The 24691-nt window shown below is 42.8% G+C and overlaps 1 protein-coding gene across 1 annotated transcript in view; it reads right to left on the bottom strand.

Annotated features, from left to right (window-relative positions):
* ITGAL (integrin subunit alpha L) overlaps positions 1-9088 on the bottom strand; it is a 43768-nt gene extending 34680 nt beyond the window's left edge. The window contains exons 1-7 of the mRNA XM_004386768.2: positions 8844-9088; positions 7567-7669; positions 6155-6249; positions 5974-6041; positions 4588-4705; positions 4303-4433; positions 3460-3605 (exon numbers count right to left, since the gene is read on the bottom strand). Coding sequence (XP_004386825.1) covers positions 3460-3605; positions 4303-4433; positions 4588-4705; positions 5974-6041; positions 6155-6249; positions 7567-7669; positions 8844-8901 — 719 coding nt within the window. The 5' untranslated portion in view covers positions 8902-9088. The remainder of the gene's footprint in view (positions 1-3459; positions 3606-4302; positions 4434-4587; positions 4706-5973; positions 6042-6154; positions 6250-7566; positions 7670-8843) is intronic.
* Between the last annotated feature and the right edge of the window lie 15603 nt (positions 9089-24691).

The following is a 24691-nucleotide window of genomic DNA, read 5'->3' as shown; positions in this document are numbered from 1 at the left end:
GGTGGATGAGATACAGAAAGGAAGGCGGGAAAGCTACTTAGAAGCTGCCAAAGACAGAGGATCAGGCCTCACTCACAGAACAGCACCGATGGGCAAGGCCCCAAATGTCTGCTGTTAAGACCTCTAGTTCTGTCTTGGATCCAAAATGTTTCTCCAACTTCCATCCAAATGAATGTGCCCCTACCATGGCTCCAGTTCGTGGATTCCCACCCTGGTTTAAACTACCATCATCTCTCATCTGGATTTTTCAATAGCCTCCTAATTGGCCTCTCTGCTTCCACCCTTGCCTCACTACAGTCTAATATCAATATCGCAGCCAGAGGGATCCTTTTAAAAACCTAAATAAGATCAGGTCACTCCTCTGCTCAAAACCTCCAATGACTTCTCATCGTATTCAGAGGAAAAGCCAAAACCCTCACTACAGCCTCCAAGTCCCTACTGATCCGAATTCCCATGATCTCTCTTACCTCATCTCCTACTACTTTCCCCTCTCCATTATTTCTTTCTAGCCACACTGGCATTCTGGCTCTTCTTTGAACATCCTAAGCATGTTCTCACCTCAGGGCCTTTGCAAGTCTCTTTGCCTGGAATGGCCTTCCCCTAGGTATCCACACAGCTCGCTTCCTCAGCTCCAACAAGTCTTTGCTTAAACACAACCTTCCCTGTTCTTCTTATTGAATATTGCTTTACTTTTCTTTATAATATGTACACCTTCTAGTATATTAACCTAATTTACTTATTTATCCTGTTTATCATATTTCTCTCCACTACTAGAATGTCAAGCTCCAAGAGGGCAGAGATTTTTGTCTGTTTTGCTTACTGCCATATTCCTAGTAGAGCCCCTGGGTGGTGCAAATGGTTAATGTGCTCAGCTGCTAACCGAGGTTCAAGTCCACCTAGAGGGGCCTTGGAAGAAAGGTCTGGAAGTCAACTTTCAAAAAATGGGTCACTGAAAACCCTATGGAGCACAGTTCTACTCTGACACACATGGGGTCACCATGAGTCGGAATCGATTCGATGGAAACTGGTTTTTTATATTCCCAGTACCTAGACTGTGGATCGGCAAACAACAGCCCACAAGCCAAATCGAGCCTGTGGCTTGTTTTTATATAATCCATGAACTAAGAATGCTTTCCATATTTTTAAAGGGTTTGTGAGACAAAGAACTAGATCGACCTTTTGTCTCTCGTTTCTGAAATCAGCCCTTGGAATTCCCTAACAATCCAAGGTGTTCTTTGTTCCATAAAACAGCCAGGCAATACTTCCACCCACTGCCATCAAGTAGATTCTGACTCATAGCAACCCTGTAGGACAGAGTAGAACTGCCCTATAGGGTTTCCAAGGCTGTAAATCTTTACGGAAGCATACTGTCACATCTTTCTCTTGCATGTTGGCTGGTAGGTTCAAACCTTATGGTTGGCAGCTGAGTGCTTTAACCACTGTGCCACCGGGGCTCCCTAGGCAACACTTAAATGAGTATAAATGAGATGGGGGCCCAAGGCACCACATCTGGAGAACTAACTTCAGGAAAAAGGAGGGGGGCATAATGGAATCAGTCATGGATATTCAGTGATTCAATCAATCGTTGGCTATGCATTAAGGTTCCAGTCATGCATATACACTGAGCCCCAATAACTATTATAAAGGATTCTAGGCCTTGGAGCTCCCTTTTGAGCTTCCGGACTGATGATGCACGTGGGTGGACTGGCATGTCTCTGGGGACATGAAGCTCTGTGCCGAAAACTCCTCCCAGACCTCATCTGTGCGTCTCTTCGTGTATGTCCTTTTGTGGTTATATTAAAAAAGGTTACAGTGAGTGTGCCTCTTTCTGTGAGTTCTGTGAGTCATTCCAGTGAATTATGGAACCCACTGCGGGTAGTGGAAGCCAGCAGTGCCTGACATTTGCCTATTTGGTAGCTGATTAGGAGGACAGAATCCTAATTTGTGAGGAACCAGCTTTGGGTGGCTGGTGGACAAGAGAACTGTGCAGGCAGTCGTTTTGTAAAGCTCTAACTCTGAGTAGTTAGAGATTGAGGGAGACAGAAACGTTATGTGGGTGGCTGGTGTCAGAGGTGGAGAAGAGAAAAGCCGGGATATGAATTATCTTCACATTTTGGGGATAAGCCTTGCGCTGATTATTATTTAAGCAGAGTTATAAACACAAAGATGAATATGCAACAGAGACCATAGCTGGCCAGCACAGCCTAAAATAGTTACTATCTGACTCTTCACAGAAAACGTTTGCCAACCTCTGATCTATCACACAGTGGATGGTCAAGAAATATTTGTTAAATAAATTCCCATTGACTGCCTCTTTTTGCTTCCACAATTGACACCTTTTAGTGTGTCTTCTCCTGCTATAGTGTCCCCTTTCTCCAAGAACAACCCCCTGCCCACAGAAGTAGGACCTTAGAATCCATGTTTGTGCTGGGTGACCCTATGCCATAGTGTAGACCAGGCCATAGCTGAGTGGATCCATGGACACCTGACTCAGGATTAGCCAATCAGATTTTCTGTCTTGGAAGCTGGAATTCAGGTTGTTCATCTGAACTGAGGCTGCCATTTTTTGAGTAGATGTATGTTTGACATATCTCTACAGAGAGAGAAGAATAAAGTAGACATGGCAGACCAAGTGAGCCCCAAAAGGAAAGAGCTGGAAACACACATGGAAAGTCTTAAGGAAGTATATCACATGTATGTTTAACTCATGCAAATTTAACTATACTTGCTTGGCAAAGAAATGAAAATGAGAAAAATCAGTGTAATAGTGCACAAGATCCTTCCTGTACTCTACTCAATTGGAGTGTCTGCCCAGGGTGAGTGCGAGACAGGAGATACCATTCTCCCCTTCCCCAAATCAGTTCTGTGTTCTCATGGCCGCCCCAATGTTTAAAGATAGGTTTGCTTTTATGTTTTAGTTTTAATACAGTATGGCCCTTGACATAATCTAACTATTTTAATCCAGGCTTCAATTTAAACACAGCAATCTGATCCAACTTTGAGGGAAAAAATTTTCTGCGTTGTATTCAGGATATCAGGGTATGCCAGTTTCAAACATCGGACTTGAGTATACTGAATTTTATAAACAATTCCAGGAATTCTTCAAGTATAATTTTAACTATTTGAGATTTTTCTCCACATACTGACTTCAAAAGTTGACCCCCCACTGCAGCTGCCTAGGTTCATGATCACTTTCCAGATCCTCGTGAGGCCTGACAACACTTCCTGTTCCAGAAGTTCATGAGCTATCACTGTATCCTCCCAAGAATTTCCCTTTTGTATTTAGTCAGTATAAAGTGGGTTTCTGTTACTTACAATCAAAAGCAACTTGACTAACATTGCTTCACTTGAATTCTCACAACAAACCGCCCCTCGCTGAGTCAACCCAGCTGAGTTTCTGCACCTTGCAACCGGAAGAGGCTAAAATGCATAGGCTCTCTCCTGCAGAAAGGAACTCACGCGACATAGTTGATAGCACCAATGGTGTTGGTCAGCAGGGCCATGTGTTCTACTTTGGCTAGCAGGACATCAGGGTCCTTCTGTCGAACATAATCCAAGAAACTAAATTCCGTTTTGTATGTTGTGGAAAACTGAACAGCAGCAAACTAGAACAGGAAGGAAGAAATGACGTGTAGTTACATATCTCTTTCCACTTATCCGCTCCAATCTCTACTTCTTGTCTAGGATCTGGGCAACTCAACTCTATATTCCTGCCTCAAATCATTCTTTTGAAAATGAGGCAATAGATAAACAAACGTAGAAATGAAATTAAATAAACCTCTGCTTCCTTATGTAGTGCTGTTCGCTGAACTCCTGTTCTCTGGGTCTGCCTGTCTCCTCAGTAGGGATGGTTCCCAGTAGCCATATTCCTGCTGAGTAACCCTGTTAAACTGGATACAGTTGGCTGAACCAGGGATGGTCACCCAACTGAAGCTAGGTCAGTCAGAATCTCTTCCCCGAAAATTTGAGATTTGCAGAGGAAGGAGTTGGTTGAGAAGGAGGCAAAAAACTGTCTTGGAACTTTAACGTGTGAACATGGGAGCTTTTATAAACTCATGTGACCCAAAGAAGCTGAAGGAGCGAGTCTACAAAGAAGAGGGAAGCAAAAACACAGAAAGAAACAGAAATGAGAACTAGAAAGTCCTAGCAGCTTTCTACTCCTTGATTCTTGTCCCTTCCTGAGGTCCAGTTATAGTCACACGCTTAGGTTCTAGAGACACTGCATATTAAATTTTCTATAAAGGCTTAAGCTAGTTCAGACAAGCAACTGTTGCTTGCAACCAAGAATTCTAATACATGTACCTGGTAGGAAGTGTTGCTGAGTTTCTTCATCACATCCTTCATGAAGTCTACAATTTTCTGAAATTCATCTCGCTGCATGCTCCTTGAGCCATCAAACAGAAATACCAGGTCTACATTGCCCTTTATACATTCTGCAGAGACCAGACATAAAGGGACCTGGTGAAGTGTCTCCAGTGTTTGGACTGCCAGTGCTGGTTCCCACATAGGACAGCCACTTGGAGACATTTTAACCCACTGGATGCCCACCTCTGGGGTCTTTTTCATCCATGGATTGGGGTGGCTTACCCTGATAACCAGGGCGTCCTTGGTGCACAGGGCTCTGCAGATTCTGACGGAAGAGGTAACACTGGCCACTTAGATGAATATTCTGGTCACATACCCGAGACAGCCCAGGGTCACAGGCCTGAAGGAAGCAAAGGTAAAAGGGTTGGGGCTTCCTCCTGCTGTACGTCTTTTGGACGTCATTAGCCAACAACAAAAACCTTCAGCGTCATGGTCCTTCTCCCTCACTCCTTACAGCTAACTGGTTACCAAGGCAACCGGTTAATTTTGCCTCCACAATGTCTTATATCTGCCTCTCCATTACTACTACCAGTGCTGGGGGTCATTGGACACTCACCGTCTATAGAATAAAGCCTAAACTCCTTAACGTGGCATTCAAAATTGCTTACACTTGGGCACTGTCCTACCTTTATAGACCCACCCTCACCCATTCCCAATCACACACTCTGTATTTACGCCAAATCACTCAACAGTCCCAGAATATACATGCTGTTTCTTTCACTTATGACTATCTTTCCTGCCAGACCATAATTTCTTGAAAGCCAGGGCTCATATCATGGTCATCTTTGTAACTCACTCCCCTTACCCCACCAGAACCTAGCGCAATGCCTGGCATATAACTCCAGTTAAATACTGGAGCTCACTCAGTCTTTCTGTCTCTCAATATTTCACTCAGTCTTTTATCTCTCACATAGCTGTGTCAGAAGGATGCTACTGGGATGAATTGGAAAGAGCAATGGACTTGGAATCATATGAGAATTTGACTCAAATCCTGGCTCTACCACTCTGCAATCATGTGATCTTGGCCAAGTCTCTTAACCTCTTTGGTCCTGACTCCTCATGTGTAACATGTGTATACTGATTCCTATTTCACCCGACTGTCTTGAGGGTTATAAGAGGTAAGGCAGTGTTTTCTAAACTTTAAGCATTTGTGTACCACGTGACAACTTCTGCCATATGGGCCTATCATCCGTACTATTATTTATTTAATATTTTCCTTTCAATCTACTTTTTTTTTTTTAACTTTAGTCTCATCCTAAGCAATACAATTCAAGAAATCACAAGTTTTATGTGCTTGTTGTATTTTCTTTTTCCAATAAGCCATTAAATAAATATATAACTATTAAAACAGTAAAAGTTTGTGTACCACCAAAAATCATCTTGTAAAGCAATGGTCATAGATATCTCATATTTGGGAAAAGAAACTGAGGTGAGTAAGGTCTTGAGAATAGCTGGCTTACAGTTGGTTCTCAATGAACACTGATGAAATCTGAATCTCTTTGATGCCTTTAACCTTCTGTGGGATCTTTTCTCCATTTCCTTTTTTCAGTCTCTCTTTCCTAGCATCAAGCTTCACAGGCTCTGATATTACCCTACACAAAATCTTACCAAAAGTCTTCCATTTGTGGGGTCCGTCGCCAAGGTCATTCCCAAATACGTGGAAGTATAGTTGGAACCTGTAGGCATCAGAAGGTTGGTCTGAAAGAACTTAGGCAAATCCAGGTGTGTTGGGGCCAGCCTTGATTTCCCTGAGACTCCACTCCTCCCAACTCCCTCCCCAGTTACTCACCACTCAGTCTGACTGGTAGGCAACGTCCAGTGGCTGGCTGGCACTGATAGAGATTTCCCGTGTTGTTCCCCTCACCTGGAGCTCCTATGACAACCCTGGTGAGAAATCTCACCTGTGAGATGGAATGCCCAGATCTTTACCCACCCACACCTGCCTATTAATGGGGTTCAGATCCCTCACCAGGTATCTCAAAGCAAAACAGTCACTCCCTTAAAGGGGAGCTCCTCAGCCTCCTACCTCATCTCTATTTAATCTGAGATAATAATCCCATAAACCAAAACTTTAGAAAATTAAAAACTCTTTCAATTTATGGACTAGAAAAACTGAGGCTCAGAGAATAGTCTGCCAGAAAGTCACATTATGAGTTCATTAAATCAGTCATCAATTCAAAATCCATTTATGACACAACTGCTACTTGGGTCTAAAATCAACATCCATGGAAGCAGCAGTCAAGAAATAAAACAATGTAGTGCATTGGGTAAATCTGCTGCAAAAGACCTCTTTAAAATGTTAAAAAGCAAAAATGTCACTTTGAGGACTAAGGTGCGCCTGACCCAAGCCATGGCATTTTCAGTCGCCTCGTATGCATGCGTAAGCTGGACAATGAATAAGAAAGACCGAAGAACTGATGCCTTTGCATTATAGTGCTGGCAAAAAATATTGAATATACTATGGACTGCCAGAAGAATGAACAAATCTGTCTTGGAAGAAGTACAGCCAGAATGCTCCTAGAAGTGGGGATGGTGAGACTTCATCTCACATACTTTGGGCATGTTATCAGGAGGGACCAGTCCCTGTAGAAGGATAACATGCTTGGTAAAGCAGAAGGTCAGCAAAAAAGAAGAAGATCTTCAATGAGATGGATTGACACAGTGGCTTCAACGATGGGCTCAAGCATAACAACGATTGTGAGGATGGCGCAGTGTTTCGTTCTGTTGTACATAGTGTCGCTATGAGTCGGAACTGACTCGACGGCACCTGACAACAACATCAACAACTATGTGGTAGGCTGAGGGATGTAGTAGAGATAGAGGGAAAAAACAGAAACAAAAATCCTGCTTCAGATTGCTCACTGTCTAGTCAGGGAGAGAGTCAGAACCTCAGAAAGTGCTACAAAGTATTTTAGGTGCCCTGACATGTTACTCCTATTAGGCACTTGTGTGACACTTTAATGGTGTGGCTATCACCCTCAACCTATTTGATAGCCTTGCTTGTTCCTGTGTTTCCAGAGAAATCCCACTGGCACACTCAAGACAGGAAAGTCCTCTCGACCTGCCCCAATTCACCAACTGGCCAGTCCTAGGGGATGGTGACGCTGTCATGGTTGCCCACCGCGAAAGAACCAGGACTGACATCAGGGTCTCCTCACCTGTGTGGGGCCGAGAAGACTGGTGGGGTGGGGGGCAGCTCACCTGTTTCCAAACTGCAGGACACGATACCCAAAATGCCTCCCGGAGTCTTGGAAGGAGAAGCTTTGTGCGTGCAGCACGTCCAGGTTGTAGCTTGAGGCCGGGGCTAAGAGAGACGACGGGGCATAAGCCACTTCAGCCAGGAACCCCGGTGCGTTCCCTGAGAGCTATGGGTGCTGAACTTCAGGCCTACCAGAACAGGACTCCCAAAGACTCACACAACGGCGTAAAACAAGGCTGCCTCCTCTGCAGGCCAGCCACACCTGAGTGAAGCAGAGCTAGAACCTGCCTTCCTGGACTTTCCCTTGATGGCCTTGACTCTGGGAAACATGGAAGCAGCGACTCCCTCCTACCTAGAGTTCTGGCAGTTCCCGGGCCTGGGAAGGACACAGCAACTTCCTGCTTGTCCTCTCTTCAAAGAAAGAAGGATGAGAAGGACCATGAGAGAGGAACAGGCCGAAAGGCACCCCTCCTCCCTGAGGCATAGAGTGATCAGGTTCCCCGGAGGGGACCAAGATGGGGATGCTCCAAGGCAGTATGTTCCTCTCACATACCCACTTCTCCCTTGGTCACAGGGCCCATGCACCCTGAGAACTCAGATAATCAGCCTCAGACTTTCTCCAGCATACTTGGGGATTAAGGATCCCGTGATCCCTGTGAGGCTGCCTCCTCACTCATCTGATGCTTCCACACTTCCCACCCTCACCACGGACCAGTCTTGCCTTTAACCATTAGATCTCAGATTCCCCCATCCCACCCCCCACCTCAGACAGCCTAGGCATCATCTGCAAACCCCAAACTGTCCTTTCTGGTCCTGCCTTCCTTCCAGGCATAAGGCTTATTTCATAGCATCCTAGGATGTCAGAGATGCTGCCCCTTTCTTTGTTCAGATGAAGAGGCTCAGAAAGGGGAAAAGTCTCACCTAAGATCAAACAGAGAGGCAGTACCCAGGGGAGGACCAGAACCCAGCACCCTCCTCCAAACTGTACATATCCATTAACCATCTGCCTTTTAAAGGGACCCACCCCACCCTTCTCTCTAACCATCACCGGCTTTGTCTCCCTTCTCTGTGTTTCTCCCACATCTTGCCTCTGGTTTTCTTTCTCTTTCTGTTTCCCCGTCTCCCTCCAGGATTTCTGGACCCAGCATTACTTATGGCCAGTCCCACCCTTAGAACAGCTCCTCATTTATCGAGTTCCACAAAGCCCTGTAGTTCGTCTGGTGACAGAAACTCGTCCCTTCCCCGCCTTTGTTCTCCCCTCCCTTCCTCCTTTGCCTACCGAAGAGAAAGGGCCCAAACAGCAGCAGCCTCATTAGGATGATGCAGGAATTCTTCATCTCTCAAGCTGCCGGAGGGACCTGTGGACCCGGGCTCCAGTCCCAGAGGGCCCTTGGGATTTGCCGGCAACCTAGACAGGGTGGAAGAGGGAAATGATAATGCCCTGGGGCCTCTTGCAGTAAGACTTTCTCACAGAGGCGAGAGGCTGGTTACACTGGGGGTGTGCGCTGGAGGGGTTGTGAAACCACAGTTAAAAAGGAAGTGTTAGCAGGTTAGAGATGTTTCCTGTGCCTACTTGCAGGTTCACATCATCCAAGAGTGGGTAGCTCAGTAATCAGAAGACCGCCTCTCCTTCCTGCCCCAGAGATGCTGTATCACAGTCTCTCACCAACACACCAACTTAAGACTTTTTTAAAGCTCAGTAGAGGATTGGCCAAGTAAATTGCAGTATAATCATAATAGAATGCTATGTAGCTGTAAAAAGAATGAGGAAGGAAAAAAATGCTGTAGGAAAAAAAGAAAAAAAAAATGAGGTAGCTGTCCATTGACATTGAAAGTGTCCATGACATACTGTTTAAAAAAAAAAAAAAAAAGAGAGAACAAGTTACAGAACAGTGTATTTAGTGTATTTTCATTCTAAAAAGCAAAGAATAAAACACACGGATTGAGAGAAAATATTTGCAAATCATATATCTGATAAGGGGACTTGTATCCAGAATATATAAAAAGAACTTTTACAACTCAGCAATAAAAAGATAAATCACTCAATTTAAACAATGGGCCAAGGACCTGAATAGACATTTCACCGAAGAAGATATATGAATGGCCAGTAACTACCTAAAAAAGATGCTGAACATCATTAGTCATCAGAGAAGTTCAAATCAAAACCAAAAGGAAATACCACTCCATACCCACTAAACCCAAAAGCCCATTGCCGTCGAGTTGATTCCAACTCATAACGACCCGGTACGACAGAGTAGAACTGCCCCATAGGGTTTCCAAGGAGCAGCTGGTGGATTTGAACTTCTGACATTTGGCTTAGCAGCCTATTTCTTAACCACTGTGCCACCAGGGCTCCTCATACCCACTAGGATGGCTAAAAAAAGAGAGAGAGGAAGCAAAAGAAAATGCCAAGTGTTGGTGGGGATGTGGAGAAATTGGAACCCTTGTGCATTGCTGGTGGAAGTGAAAATGGGAAACAGGCAGTTTCTCAAAAGATTAAACACAGAGTTACCATATGATCTAGCAATTCCACTCCTAGGTATAGAGCCAAGAGAGTTGAAAACATGTTCATATAAAAATTTACATACCGATGTTCATAGCAGCATTATTTATAATAGCCAAAAAGTAGAAACAACCCGAACGTCCAACAGCTTATGAATGGATTAACAAAATATAGCATATCCACACCATGGAGTATATTATTCAGCCATAAAAAGGAATGAAATACTGATACATGCTACAATGTGGCTAAACCTGGAAAATATTATGCTAAGTGAAAGAAAACAGACGCAAAAGGCCACATATTGTATTTTACTCTTTAAATGGTATGTATGTCCCGAATAGGCAAATCTAGAGACAGAAAGTAGATTAGCAGGCAGGGGGAGTGAACTGCTATTGGATACTGGGTTTCTTTTGGGGGTGATAAAAATGTTCTGGAATTCGATAGGGAAGATGGTCCCACAATCTTGTGAAAAACCACAGAATTGTACACTTTAAGATGGTGAATTTTATAGTATGTGAATTATATCTCAATAAAAAATAATTTAAAACAAAAAATAAAATTATATGTGTGTGTGTGTATGAAAAAAATCTAAAAGGATATACAACCAAACTCTAAACAGTGGTCATCTCTGCATAATGAGGTTTATATAGTTTTGTTTTTTCAGAAGTGTGTTTTTTTTTTTAAATTCTTATAATGAGGATGTTTGAACCGAGTCATTAAGAAACATAAAAATACTTAAAATGCAACAAAATAGAGGAACTGCATTTGTTTATGGGAAAGTGAAATGGACATTCCAATTCTGTCTGTGTTGTTAGGAAATCTTGCACTTCTAATGTCACTGACCTGGGGAAGGCTTTTGCAGCAGACTATCTATAATCAGTGCTGCCAGGTAGCTGCAACAGGATAAGCTGGCTCTTGGGAAGTTAGATGATATCAGATAGTCTTTTTCAAATTCTGTTAGAATCAGGTCATTCAGATGGATGGACTGAATTCTCTGATTCTCTGTAGAATAGCTCCAGTTTAAAAAAACCTGTTGCTGGACTCATGGACCACAACTACCAGGGCCTGCACCAGTCTGAGTCCGGCACAGCTAGATGGTGCCCGGCTACCACCACTGACTGCTCTGACAGGGATCACAACAGAGGGTCTCGGACAGAGCTGGAGAAAAATGTAGAACAAAATTCTAACTCACAAAAAAAGACCAGACTTACTGGCCTGACAGAGACTGGAGAAACCCTGAGAGTATGGCCCCTGGACACCCTTTTAGCTCAGTAATGAAGCCACTCCTGAGGTTCACCCTTCAGCCAAAGATTAGACAGCCCCATAAAACAAAACAAGACAAAAGGGGCACACCGGCCCAGGGGCAAGGACAAGAAGGCAGGAGGGGACAGGAAAGCTGGTAATAGGGAACCCAAGGCAGAGAAGGGAGATACTGACATGTCATGGGGTTGTTAACCAATGTCATAAAACAATATGTGTACTAACTGTTTAATGAGAAGCTAGCTTGTTCTGTAAACCTTCATCTAAAGTACAATAAAAATAAATAAATAATAAAGTATTAAGGAAAAAAAAATACCGCTGCTGTCGAGTCGATTCCAACTCATAGCGACCTTATACATCTAATCAAATACATTTGTTTTGTTCGGAAATTACAGAAAGAATATATATTTTTAAAATTCAAACATAACAGAAGCGTGTCAAGTAAAAGGATAAAACCTCCCTTTTAACATCCCCCCCTCCCCATTTCTAAATCCCAGAAACAATCACTGTTAACAATTTGGAGCCATCTTAGTTACCCTGGGCTGCTGTAACAAACAAAGAAAGCAACCTACAAGTGGATGGCTTTAAAGATCACAAATTTATCTTTCATAGTTCTGGAGGCTAAAAATCCAAATCAGGGTCTCAGCTATGTCGATTCCGTTTGCGGGCCTCTCTGCTAGTTTCCGGTGGCTGCCAGCGGTCTTTGGGATTCCTTTGCTTGTAGGTAGGTCTTCACATGGCTCTTTCCCCCTGTATATGTGTCTCTGTGTCTATTCTGCTCTTTTTATATGATACTACTCAGAAGTGATGACTTAATTAACATAACAAAAGAAAACCTCTATTTCCAAATAGGGTCATATTTACAGGTACAGGGGTTAGGACTCCCACATTTCTGTTTGAGAGCCATAGTGTGATCCACAACACAGCCATACATTCTTCGTACCAAAAAAATCGTTAGTTCTACAAGGTAACCATAGAGGTTTGATTTGTTTGAAAAACTATAATTATCTCACCACAGACCAGCTAACTCATCCTGAAATCAATCCTCTCCAGTGTGAAGATTTTCCTTTAGGCTGACTTCAAAATGTAGATGCTTGAATTAGGGTTTAAGTTTATAGTAGCTGGAAGTGTGCCAATAGTAAGAGAAAGAATACCTGGGGTAAAAGATGTTCAGGAAATGATCTTAAAGTCTCCATTTCTTTTCTTTCTTTCTTTTTTCTCAATTTTATTTTAGATGAGGGTTGACAGAGCAAATTCGTTTCTCATTAAACAGTTAATACACATATTGCTTTGTGACATTGGTTGCCACCCCCACGACATGTCAACATTCTCCCCTTCTCGATCTTGGGTTCCCCATTACCAGCTTTCCTGTCGCCTCCTGCCTTCTTGTCCTGGTGTGTCAATTTAGTCTCATTTTGTTTTATGGGCCTGTCTAATCTTTGGCCGAAGGGTGAGTCTCAGGAGTGACTTCAGGACTGAGTTAAAAGGTGTTCGGGGGCCGTACTCTCAGGGTTTCTTCAGTCTCTGTCAGACCAGGAAGTCTGGTTGTTTTGTTGTTGTTTTTTTTTTTTTGGTGAGTTAGAATTTTGTTCTACAATTTTCTCCGGCTCTGTCCGGGACCCTCTATTGTGATCCCTGTCAGAGCAGTCGGTGGTGGTAGCTGGGCACCATCTTGTTGTGCTGGATTCAGTCTGGTGGAGGCTGTGGGAGTTGTGGTCCATTAGTCCTTTGGACTAATCTTCTCCTTGTGTCTTTGGTTTTCTTCATTCTCTCTTGCTCCAGACAGAGTGAGACCAGTGGAGTATCTTAGATGGCCACTCACAAGCATCAAAGTCCCCATTGCTTGTATTACCATTTATGTGTATATTTCAGCAGGCAAGTATACTCATTTACCTATTTATCTTATTCTGGTCTTCAGATTTAAAAAAAGCAAAAGAATAATACTCCCCACCACCACCCGTGCCCCGCTTTGGGGACTGCAAGCCTGAGGAAGCCTGTAGGGATTTTCATAAGTCAGGGTTCAGTAGAGAAGAGAGTAGGTGATTTCCCTGAAGAATTTGGCTGCAAAGCTCTTGGGCTGGGACGACATGGGGAAGTCCTGAGATAGGATGCACCCATACACATACTCACTTCTCCCTTAGCCATGTGCACTGGCTGCCTTCACAACTCAGTCAGTTTTCTGAAGGTCCAGATCCTCCAAACTGTCTTTTAATTCTATTCCTCTTTTCAAACCCCCATTAGTTCTCACCGTAACTATTTATTGCCACTGAACTCAGGTGGCACAGTGGTTAAGAGCTCAGTTGCTAAGGTCAACAGCTTGAATCTACCAGCTGCTCCTTGGAAACCCCATGGGGCAGTTCTACTCTGTCCTGTAGGGTTGCTATGAGTTGGAGTCGACTCAACAGCAACAGGTTTTACAGCTCTCCTTTCCCTCAGTCTCCTCCCCTTATGGGATTTCTACTTCCCAGGTTCTACCAAATTAACCTTGAAAAACCTGAGGATGTCTCTCTTCAGTGCTAAATTGTCTGATGACTCCACCTTCATATACACGAGATCAAGTCCAAATTCCTTGACATGGCATTCAGGGCCCTTGTTGTCTCTCCATACCCCACACTCTAGCTATACATGTCTCATTGGTGTTCAAATAGGCTAGGTGTCCTAGAGAGGAGTGTGTGAAACTGGAAGCACCCCTCTCTAAAGAAAACAGCCTCAGCAGGTGCTTTCTGCATGATGTGGTCTTGGCTGTGTCAAATGAACAGCATGAAACTGATCCTGCTGATGCAGTGATGGCTGACTGAACCTAGGATCAGTGCCCAGGGGTGCAGAAGTAGCCACAGAGAGACTGAACATGACAGATGCCATTCTCTTCAGGATGGCTTGGTTGCTCCACTTATTATGAGTTGTTCTGTATAATATGATGAAAATGGACCCAACTGTACCATCTCACAGGAGAGTGACAAATGAGATCCTAGACTGGGAAATTCTGGGGTGCACAGAATCTGTGCACCTAAGAAGGAGTCAGTGGCCTGGCTGCTCCAAGTCCTCTGTCCTTTGTGAGGTAAACTGATGTTAATGATATCTCATTTTTCTATAGATTCATCTGAAAACAATGAGAGGGAATTTTCTCTTACCCCACTCACGAGAGCAAACAGGACTTTGTGTCCAGCCACTTCTAACCTTCACCACTGCTCATTCCCTCCTTCAATTCATCATCATCTTTCGCCTGGATTTTGTAGCATTCCCCTAATCAATCTCCCCCTGCTTCCAACCCTACCCCTGCTACACTCTATTCTCCACATGGAAGTCAGAGGGATCCTTTAAAAAAATAAAATATCCTTTTAAAATTTCACTCTCTGGCTCAAAACCCTCCAAGTCGCTCCCCATTTCACTCAAAATACAAGCCAAAATTCTCACTGTAGCCCACAAAGCCTTAACCTGTGGGGTCTCTCTCTCATTATCTTTCTGAGGTCACCTCCCTCTATCTCTTTCCTCTCCACCCACGATGGTGTCCTGGCTCCTCTATGATCATTCCGGCACACCTTTGCCTCAGGGCCTTTGTACTCCCTGTTTTATTGCTCGGAATGTTCTTCCCCCAGAAAGCCCCATGTTTCATTCCCTCATCTCCTTTAGGTCTTTGCTCAAATATCACCTTCTCTTAGCACTTATATATAGCTTTCTACTATACTATTTATATACCCAGTTTACTGCCTATCTTTCCTACTAGAATGTAAAGTACATAGAGATGGTATTATTATTATTTGTTGTTGTTCACTGCTGTATCTCCAGTAAGTACCTAAAACAGTGCCTGGAGCCTAACAGGTGCTCAATAAATATTTACTGAATGAGTGACTGCTTGGGGCTGCCCTTGCTCCTAGGAGTAGTTAAGAGGCTTTTGCTTTTGGAGGTCTAGGCTCTTAAAAATGGAAAGGTGTTATTATCCAAAAGGGAGAGGTTGAAGGGGTTGAAAGAAGGGGGCTGAATTGCCAGAGACTGGGCCTTAAAGGATGCTTCTGGTTCTGTCAGCTCTTCTCAGGGCCAGAGAGGCAATCCTAGGGGGTGACATGTGGCTATCTAGGGACAGAATCCCAAACCTCTGGGTTTAGAAGCTACAGTGGACGTCCCAGTGGCCAAGCTGGGAATGAAGAGAGGGGATCCCTTGAGGAGAGCCATTACTTTAGAATGGAACAGGAAGTTTGGACAATGGCCTCCAGGATAGGGAAAACCAAATAATCTGTCTTTAATTTTCGGACTACATAAGCCTCCTAGGACTCTTCTTTTTTTAAATCAGATTTATTGGAGTATCATCTACATACAATAAAATGTATACGTTTAAAGAGTATAGTTTATGAGTTTGACAGATGTATACAGTTGACTAACTACTACCACAGTTAAAATAAAGAATATTGCTATCATCCCAAAATGTCCCTTTTTGCCTCTTTGTAGTCAGTACTTTCCATCTACCCCAACTCTCTGGCAACCACTGATTTTTCCAGAATGTTATATAAATGGAATAGTATAGTATGCAGTCTTCTGTGTTTGACTTCTTTCACTTAGCATAATGCTGTTGAAATTGCTGAGTAGTATTCCTGAGTGGCACAGTGGTCAAGTGCTTGGTGGTTTGAACTCACCAGCCGCTCCACAGGAGAAACATGTGGCAGTCTACTTCTGTGAAGATTGCAGCCTTGGAAACCCTAGGGTCAGTTCTACTCTGTCCTATAGGGTAGGTATGAGTTGGAATCAATTCTATGGCAACGGGTATGGGTTTTTTTTGTTTTTTATTCCTGAGTGGCAAAACTGGTTAAGTGCTTGGCTGCTAACCGAAAGGTTGATAGTTCAAGCACGCTCAGTGGCTCCGCGGGAGAAAGACCTGGCAATCTGCTTCTGTAAAGATTACAGCCAAGAAAACTCCATGGGCAGTTCTACTCTGTTACATGGGGTTGCTATGAGTTGAAATTGACTTGACAGCACCTAACAACAACAACCACAGATTCTTGAGTATCACAATTGTTTTATCCATTCACCAGTTGATGGACATTTGGGTTGTTTCTAGTTTTTGGCAACTGTGAATAAAATGCTATAAATATTTGGGTATAGATTTTTGCATGAACATATGTTTTTATTTCTCTCTGATAAATGCCTAGGAGCGGGGTTGCAAGGTCATATGGAAAGCTTATGTTTAACTTTATAAAACACTGCCAAACTGTTTTCCAAAAATGGCTGTACCATTTTGCATTCCCACCAACAGTGTATGCCCCAGGACTCTTAGATTATTCTAGGAAAGCGGAAGCATACCCCAAACATGACTGATATTAAATTTCTTCCCAATAAGTTCGTGAGGGGCTCAAAATAAGATTTAATTTAGAAAAATAAACTAATTATTTTATATTCAAGTGTTTTTCATACCTGTTACATCTGCAATGAGAGTCTTCATTGGGGATCATGGGGCTTATCTCTTCCTTGCAACTTTAAAGAGCTTCAGTGAGAGACAGCAGGCCCAGCTTGCTGCCTGCTGAATGCTTACTTTTTTTCTCCAAGCCCAGCTCTTACGATAACTCCACTGGGAAACCCTCCCTAAGTCATTTTGCTCTCTGATTTCCCCTTCACCTCTACATTCTTATCTCTTAGCATATTGCATCACTGTCCAAATCAGGTTCTCAAACTTCACCTGGAGGGCTTGTTAAAAGACAGAGTGCTGGACAGAGGAAGGAGAGTCAGGACTAAGAGGAGGAGAAGGAATGTGTGGTTAATTGCCTCCATGAACAACTGCCTCATTTGCCATGAGACCAGAAGAGCTCGATAGTGCCTGGCTACCATTACTGAACATTTTGACCAAAGATTCTATAAAAGGATCCTGAACAAAAGGGGAGAAATGCAGAACAGAATTTCAAATTCTCATGGAATGTAGACTTCCTGGAGCCATGGAGGATGGATGAACCCCTGAAAGTATTGCCCTGAGATAATCTTTAAACCTTAAACCAAAAATATCCTCTGAAATCTTCTTAAAACCAAACAATAGTTTAGCTTAATTAGTAAAGAATGTCTGCCTTGAGCACTGTGCTTTTTTAAGATCTATCTGTATGGGATCAAACCAACGAGAGTAACTTGAAAGATTAGGTGGGAAACTTAAGGAGCAGTGAGTTTATGTTAATGGGGGAGGAATAATTTGGAAAAGGAGAGTGAGAATGGTTGCACAACTGGAAGAATGTAATCAGTGTCTCTGAGTTGTACATAGAGAAATTGTTGAGTTGGTGTACTGCTGTGTATATTCTCAACAACAACAAAAATAAATTATTTTAAAAAAAAAGAATGCTGGACTCCATCCTCAAAGTTTCTGATTCAGTAGGTCTGGGGTGAAGTTCAAGAATTTGCATTTCTAATAATTTCCCAGGTGATGCTGATGCTGCTGGTCCACGCTGAGAGTGCCAGATCTAGACTATGGAGTTAGTTAGACTTGTATTCAAAATTCTAACCCAGATACTTGATAGTTCTGTGACAATGGGTGTTATGGATTGAATTGTGTCCCCCCAGAAATGTGTCAGCTTGGCTAGGCCATGATTCCCAGTATTATGTGATTGTCCACCATTTTTTCATCTGATGTGATTTTCCTTTGTGTTGTAAATCCTAACTTCTACTGGTTAAGAGCTCTGCTGCTAACCAAAAGGTCGGCAGTTCGAATCCACCAACCACTCCTTAGAAACACTATGGGGCAGTTCTACTCTGTCCTATAGGGTCACTATGAGTCAGAATCGACTTCACCAGCAATAGGTTTGGGATTTTTTTACGATATTAATGAAGCAGGATTAGAGGCAGTTATGTGAATGAGGCAGGACTCAATCTACAAGATTAGATTGTATCTTGAGTCAATCTCTTTTGAGATGTAAAAGAGAGAAGCGAGCAGAGAGACATGGGGACCTCATACCACCAAGAAAGCAGAGCCGGGAGTAGAGGGCATCCTTTGGACCCAGGATCCCTGCACTGAGACACTCCTAGACGAGGAGGGGAAGATTGATGACAAGGACCTTTCCCCAGAGCCGACGGAGAAAGAAAGTCTTCCCCTGGAACTGGCACCCTGAATTCGGACTTCTAGCCTCCTAAATTGTGAGAAAATAAATTTCTGTTTGTTAAAGCCATCCACTTGTGGTATTTCTGTTATAGCAGCACTAGATAACTAAGACAATCTGAAAAATGAGAACAATATCTACCCCAAACATCTATTATAAGTATTAAAGAATATCATAAAATAGAAAACCCCAACAGTGGGTACTCAGTGGATGTTTGTCAAGTGAATGAATACTGTTCACTGGTGATCTCTGTACAGCTATTCCAGATGCTCCTCAAGCCCAAAGGAATATCAATGAAAGCTTAACAAATAGACTAGAACTGATACTTCCATATGAGTATCACCTCCTTGGGCGAGGCTCCACTGGAAATTTCATTTTAGATATCTTCATCAGCAGAAATTTCTACAATTCATTTATAGGCTATCTGACCAGCTACTGAGAATATTGTTGATGGAATTCAAGTTTCTTTTCGGAAGATGTAAGGAAGCCCTGTGGTGAAGTGGTTAAGAGCTTGGCTGCTAACCAAAAGGTCGGCAGTTCAAATCTACCAGCTGCCCCTTGGAAACTCTGTGGGGCAGTTCTACTCTGTCCTATAGGGTCATTATGAGTTAGAATCGACTCAACGGCAGTGGGTTTGGCTTTTATGTTTTTAATTTTTTTTTAAGGTGGGTGAGTAAGGATGACTAAGAGCTCATCAAAGGGGAATTATGGGAAGAGCAACCAGACAGCTGGAGGAGGCCTGGACAACACCATCCTCTTCTCTCCATTCCCACCCTTCACCTTCATCCAGACCCGCATGAATTTTCCTAGATTGTTGCAACATTCTCCCTACTGATGAGGATCTTCTGCTCCAAATCATTTCCACCTGCGGACACATTCCTCTTTCTAAAGCAACAACAAATCATGAAAAATGCAGGACTCTGGAGCCAGACAGACCCATTTCCACCACTGTGGAGGGTACCAGATGAATGACCTTGGGCAATTCTCTAAGCCACTCTAGTCTTCTATTTCCTCATTTGGAAAATGGAGATTAGATGCCTACCCCAAAAGTATCGACAGATCGTAATCACTTACTTAATCGTATCCCAGTCCTTTCCTCTCCCCTGTTAACACAGAACAGATCTCATCTTAGTCCAGGCCCTTCAATAGCTCCCCATTGCCTAGGCTTTTTCTTATTTATTGTCTCTCTCCCCTACTAGAATGTAAGGCAAGGACTTCGTGTTTTTTACAGCATATCCACGGCACTTACTTTTGTCAATTAATATTTATTGAATAAATGCCTGCCTATAGAATAATTTCAAGCTCCTGACTGGCCTGGGAGGCCCTCCACAATTTGCCTCCACATTTCGTTTATGAACTTAATACTATTTGCCCAGGCTCTGTTCATGTCAATATCCTACCTATCCTGCAAGCTCCTGTTCCAATGATGCCTCCTCCATAAACCTTCCTGCCCTCTCTCCTACCCTCAGACTGCAAGCCACAAGTGTCAACCTCATGACACATTGCCCCTTCGCCCTTGTCTTATTATGGATAAACATGTCCATCTCCCAACTAGATTGAGCACCATGACACCTGGAGCCTGTTCTGATTCCTTTGTCTAGCACAAGGCCTGGCAGACAGCAGGTGCTCATCAAGAAATACTTGCCTTGGCTTTTTAGGGCTGCCTCTGTTCCTAATGGCCTATCTAGTCCCAGCCCACATAGACTCTCACACAGTACCCTTAATCTCTTGAATAAAATGTTGAATAAGCAAGGATGTGGCCGCAGGTAGCCTCTGGGGGTGCTTGGGGGTCAATGGGCCTCTGACTGATGTAGATGGCAGTAGGGGTCTGGCTGGAAAAGCAGGCTGGGCTTCTCTGCCCCCTACACCAATCCAGCCAGTCGGACTGCCTACAAGCCCAGGATCTATCAGGACTAAAGTTATCTCTTCATAGTCACACAGAAGATTAGCTGCTGCAGATGCTGCTGGTTACCATCAGCTGCTATCTCTTCAGCCTAGGCTCCCCACCCACAACTTCCTTCTGGGTGGAGTAACAGAGGCCTCTTTGGTCAGGATGGTTCTGACAGAGGTATCTGAGTCACCACAGTGCTCCTTTCCCTTCTCCCCATGTGCCAAGAGGTTAAAGGAGAAACTTCTCAGAACAAAAGTCTGGGCCTCAGGGGAGAGGAGGTCACTAAGGACAAGAGGGGCCCACAGTAGGCGAAGCTTGGAGGCCCTGCTATTGGATAAGGTCCTTGTGATCTCATGGCTAGGTAGGCCAGGGCGTTCTAGTTCTAGAAGCTCTAGCTGAATTTTCTGAGGGAGGGCTGAGGTGAACACACCACAGGTAGGGATTTTCTAAAGATGGCACCCCTTGGGTATTTGCATGCAGTCCATGGGGCCCTGTTGTCACTGGGTGACTTCTCTCCAGGGGCTCCATTTTCAGTCTCTAATTTATGGTTGATTTTGTGGCCAAAAAAGCATATAGTTCAGGGCTAGAGACCTGGAAGCCAGTTATGGGCTGCCCTTCTCTTGCTATGTTATGTTGATGAAACTCTTCACTTCTCGGTTCCTTCCTCTGTATATAGCTCAGATTTCTACAGGACTCACCAATTTGTGACTTCAAATAGAATCATATTAACCTTAATACCTCCGTGTTGTTGCCCTATTACCGCCACCTGCTAGTACAAGATCTCCAGCTTCCTACAAATTCTCTGTGCTACTTCCAAAAGTCTCCAAAGGTATTTCCCTAGTGTGTGAGCTGCTCTGGGCTTCACATCTTTGCTGCTGTTCTATAGCCAAGGCCTCCAGCCATTCTCCTTGGCTGTTGGCCCCCGAGCCCTCAAAGTGCCAAAGCTGAGTGGTGGTTTGTGGCACAGCTGGGGGAAATGCTCTGGCTGCTTTGAGTTACAGGATGGTAAAGGTGTCCAAAAGCTCTGCTGTACTGTTTGAGCCCCAATGTGTTCAGGCTCGTGATGCAGCTCTTTCAGTTTTAACTACCCCCTGGAGTCACTTTTAGCTAAATAACAGATGCACTCATAAAATAAAGAATATTAGCTCTGAGTACTGTGCACCTTTAAAAATTCATCTATATGAGACTAAATAGGCAACAATTACACTAAAGCAAAGATGAAAAGGTAAGGGGACAGGCAAACCAGATTATGTCCTAGAAAGGAAACATCCAGGATGGAATTAACGAGAATGTTGACACACCGTGAAAAATGTAACCAATGTCACTGGGCCATCTGTGTAATAATTGTTAAATGGGAACCTAATTTGCTGGGTAAACTTTCACTGAAAACACAATAAAATATTACAGTAAAACCTGCAAAAGCCAGAACCCATGTAAGGTGGAAACCTGTTAGAGAAGGAAAATTCAAATATTTTCTACTAGAACAAGTGATAGAGAAGTGGTAAGACTGTCAAAGGCGGAAAACTTGCGAGACCCAGAAAAACAAGGCAGTCCCGTCGAGTTCTGGCTTTCACAGGTTTTACTTTAGTTCTCTCTCTCTTTCTTTTTTTTTTTTAAATTTTGGTAAAATATACATAACATAAAATTTACTATTTTAACCATTTTAAGTATAAAATTCAGTAGCATTAAGTACATTCATAATGTTGTGTAACCATAACCACCTTCTATTTTTAGAATATTTTCATCATCCCAAACAGAAACCCTGTAGCCATTAAGCAATAATGCCCCCCTCTGCCCTCGCTCAGCCTGTGGTAAATACTCTTCTACTTTCTGCCTCGGTGAATTTGCCTAGTCTAGATACTTCATATGCGTTGAAGTATGCACTATATGTCCTTCAATGTCTGTTCTATTTCACTTAGCATAATGTTTTCAAGATTCATCCATGTTATAGCATGTATCAGACTTTCGTTCCTTTTTTTATGGCTGAATAATAGTCCTTTCCGTGTATATGGCGCAGTGGTTAAGCGTTTGGCCGCTAACCAAAAGATCAGCAGTTTGAATCCACCTTGGAAACCCTATGGGGCAGTTCTACTATGTCCTATAGGGTCGCTATGAGTCGGTATTGACTCACTGGCAACTGGTTTGGTTTGGTTTTTTTTTTTTTTTTTTTTGGTTTCTATGTATATACTACATTTTGTTTATCCGTTTATCCACTGATGGAAATATAGGTTGTTTCCACCTTTTGCCTATTGTGAATAGTGCTGCTATGAACATTGGCGTTCAAGTATCTAAGTCCCTGTTTTCAATTCTATTTTTTTTTTATTGTACTTTAGATGAAGGTTTACAGAACAAATAGTTTCTCATTAAACAGTCAGTACACATATTGTTTTATGACATTGGTTAACAACCCCACGACATGTCAAAACTCTCCCTTCTCGACCTTGGAGGACCTTTTTTTTGGTGAAAATATACATAGCCAAAGTTACACCATTTCAAAAGTTTCTACATGTACAATTCAGTGACATCGATTACATTCTTCCAGTTGTGCTGCTATTCTCACTATCCTTTTCCAAATTATTCCGTCACCGTTATCTTCAACTCACTGCCCCCTAGGTTTCCCACCAAAACTTTTGAGTTGCTGTTGTCAATTTGATCTCACATAGATAATTCTTTTTTTTTTTTTTTTACCTTAGATGAAGGTTTGCAGAACAAATAGTTTCTCATTAAATGGTACACATATTGCCCTATGACAATGGTTAACAACCCCACGAGACGTCAACACCGTCCCTTCTCAACCTTGGGTTCCCTATCACCAGCTTTCCCGTCCCCTCCTGCCTTCTAGTCCTTGTCCCTGGACTGCTGTGCCTCATTAGTCCGGTTTTGTTTTATGAGGCTGTCCAATCCCTGGCTGAACAGTGAACTTCAGGAGTGACTTCACCACTGAGCTAACAGGGTGTCCGGGGGCCCCTGTTTTCAATTCTTTTGGGTACATACCTAGGGGTAGAATTGTTGAGTCATATGGTAATTCTATATTTAACATTTTGAGGAAGTGCCAAACTGTTTTCCACAGTGGGTGTACCATTTTTACATTCCCATCAGCAATGTACAAGGGCTCCAATTTTTCTACATCCTTGCCAATGCTTGTTATCTTCCGTTCTTTTTATAATAGCCATTTTAATGGATGTGAAATGGCATCTCACTGTTATTCTCACTGTGGTTTTGATTTGCATTTCCCTAATGACTAATGATGTTGAAATCTTTTATGTGTATATCTTCTTTGGAGAAATGTCTATTCAAGTCCTTTGACCATTTTTTAATTGAGTTGTTCGTTGTTGTTTATCGTTAAGTTATAGAATTCTTTATTAGATAGATGATTTGGAAATATTTCTCCCATTCTGTGGGTTGTCTTTTCACTTTCTTGATAGTATCCTTTATGCACAAAAATTTATAATCTTGATTAAATCCAATTTGTCTATTTTTTTCTATTGTTGGTTGTGCTTTTGGTGTCATGTCTAAGAATCTGTTGACAAATCAAAGATCATGAAGATTTTTCCCTATGTTTTCTTCTAAGAGTTTTATAGTTGTAACTTTTAAATTTAGGTCTTTGATCAATTTTGAGTTGATTTTTGTACATGATGTAAGGTAAGGGTTCAACTTTATTCTCTCGCATGTGAATACCCAATTTTCCCAGCACCATTTGTTGAAAAGACTGTCGTTTCCCTACTGAATCGTCTTGGCACTCTCGTAAAAAATCAATTGACATGTAACCCAGCAATCCACTCTTAGGCATATACCCAAAAGACCTGAAAGCAGCAACACGAACAGACATATGTACACCAGTGTTCACTGCAGTACTATTTGCAATAGCCAAAAAGTGGAAACAACTGATATATCCATCAACTGATGAATGCATAAACAAACATCGTTTATATATACAATGGAATATTACTGAGCTGTTAAGAGGAATGACGTGGAGCCCTAGTGGTGTAGTGGTGAAGAGCTCAGCTGCTAATCAAAAGGTCAAATCCACCAGCCACTCCTTGGAAACCCTATGGGGCAGTTCTTCTCTGTCCTATAAGGTTGCTGTGAGTTGGAATCGATTTGACGGCACCTAAGAACAAAGAGGAATGAAGTCCCAATGCATGCCACAACATAGACGAACTTAGAGGACATTATGTAGAGTGAAATAAGTCAGTCACAAAAGGACAAATACTGTATGATATACTTAAATGGAATAAGCAATTATACAGAAACCATAAGTAATCAATGGTTACCAGGAGCAAGAGGGAGGAGGAAAGTGGAGGTTTTTGTATTGAACGTATGTTAATGGTGGTGGGATAATTTGGAAAAAGACAGTAAGAAAGATTGCACAACTTGAGGGATATAATCAATGTCATTGAAATGCACATTAG

Source organism: Trichechus manatus, unplaced genomic scaffold, assembly GCF_000243295.1.
Source record: "Trichechus manatus latirostris isolate Lorelei unplaced genomic scaffold, TriManLat1.0 scaffold00170, whole genome shotgun sequence".
In the NCBI taxonomy this organism is placed as follows: Eukaryota; Metazoa; Chordata; class Mammalia; order Sirenia; family Trichechidae; genus Trichechus; species Trichechus manatus.
The sequence above is the reverse complement of the archived record's forward strand: the minus strand, read 5'-3'. Positions and strand labels throughout refer to the sequence as shown.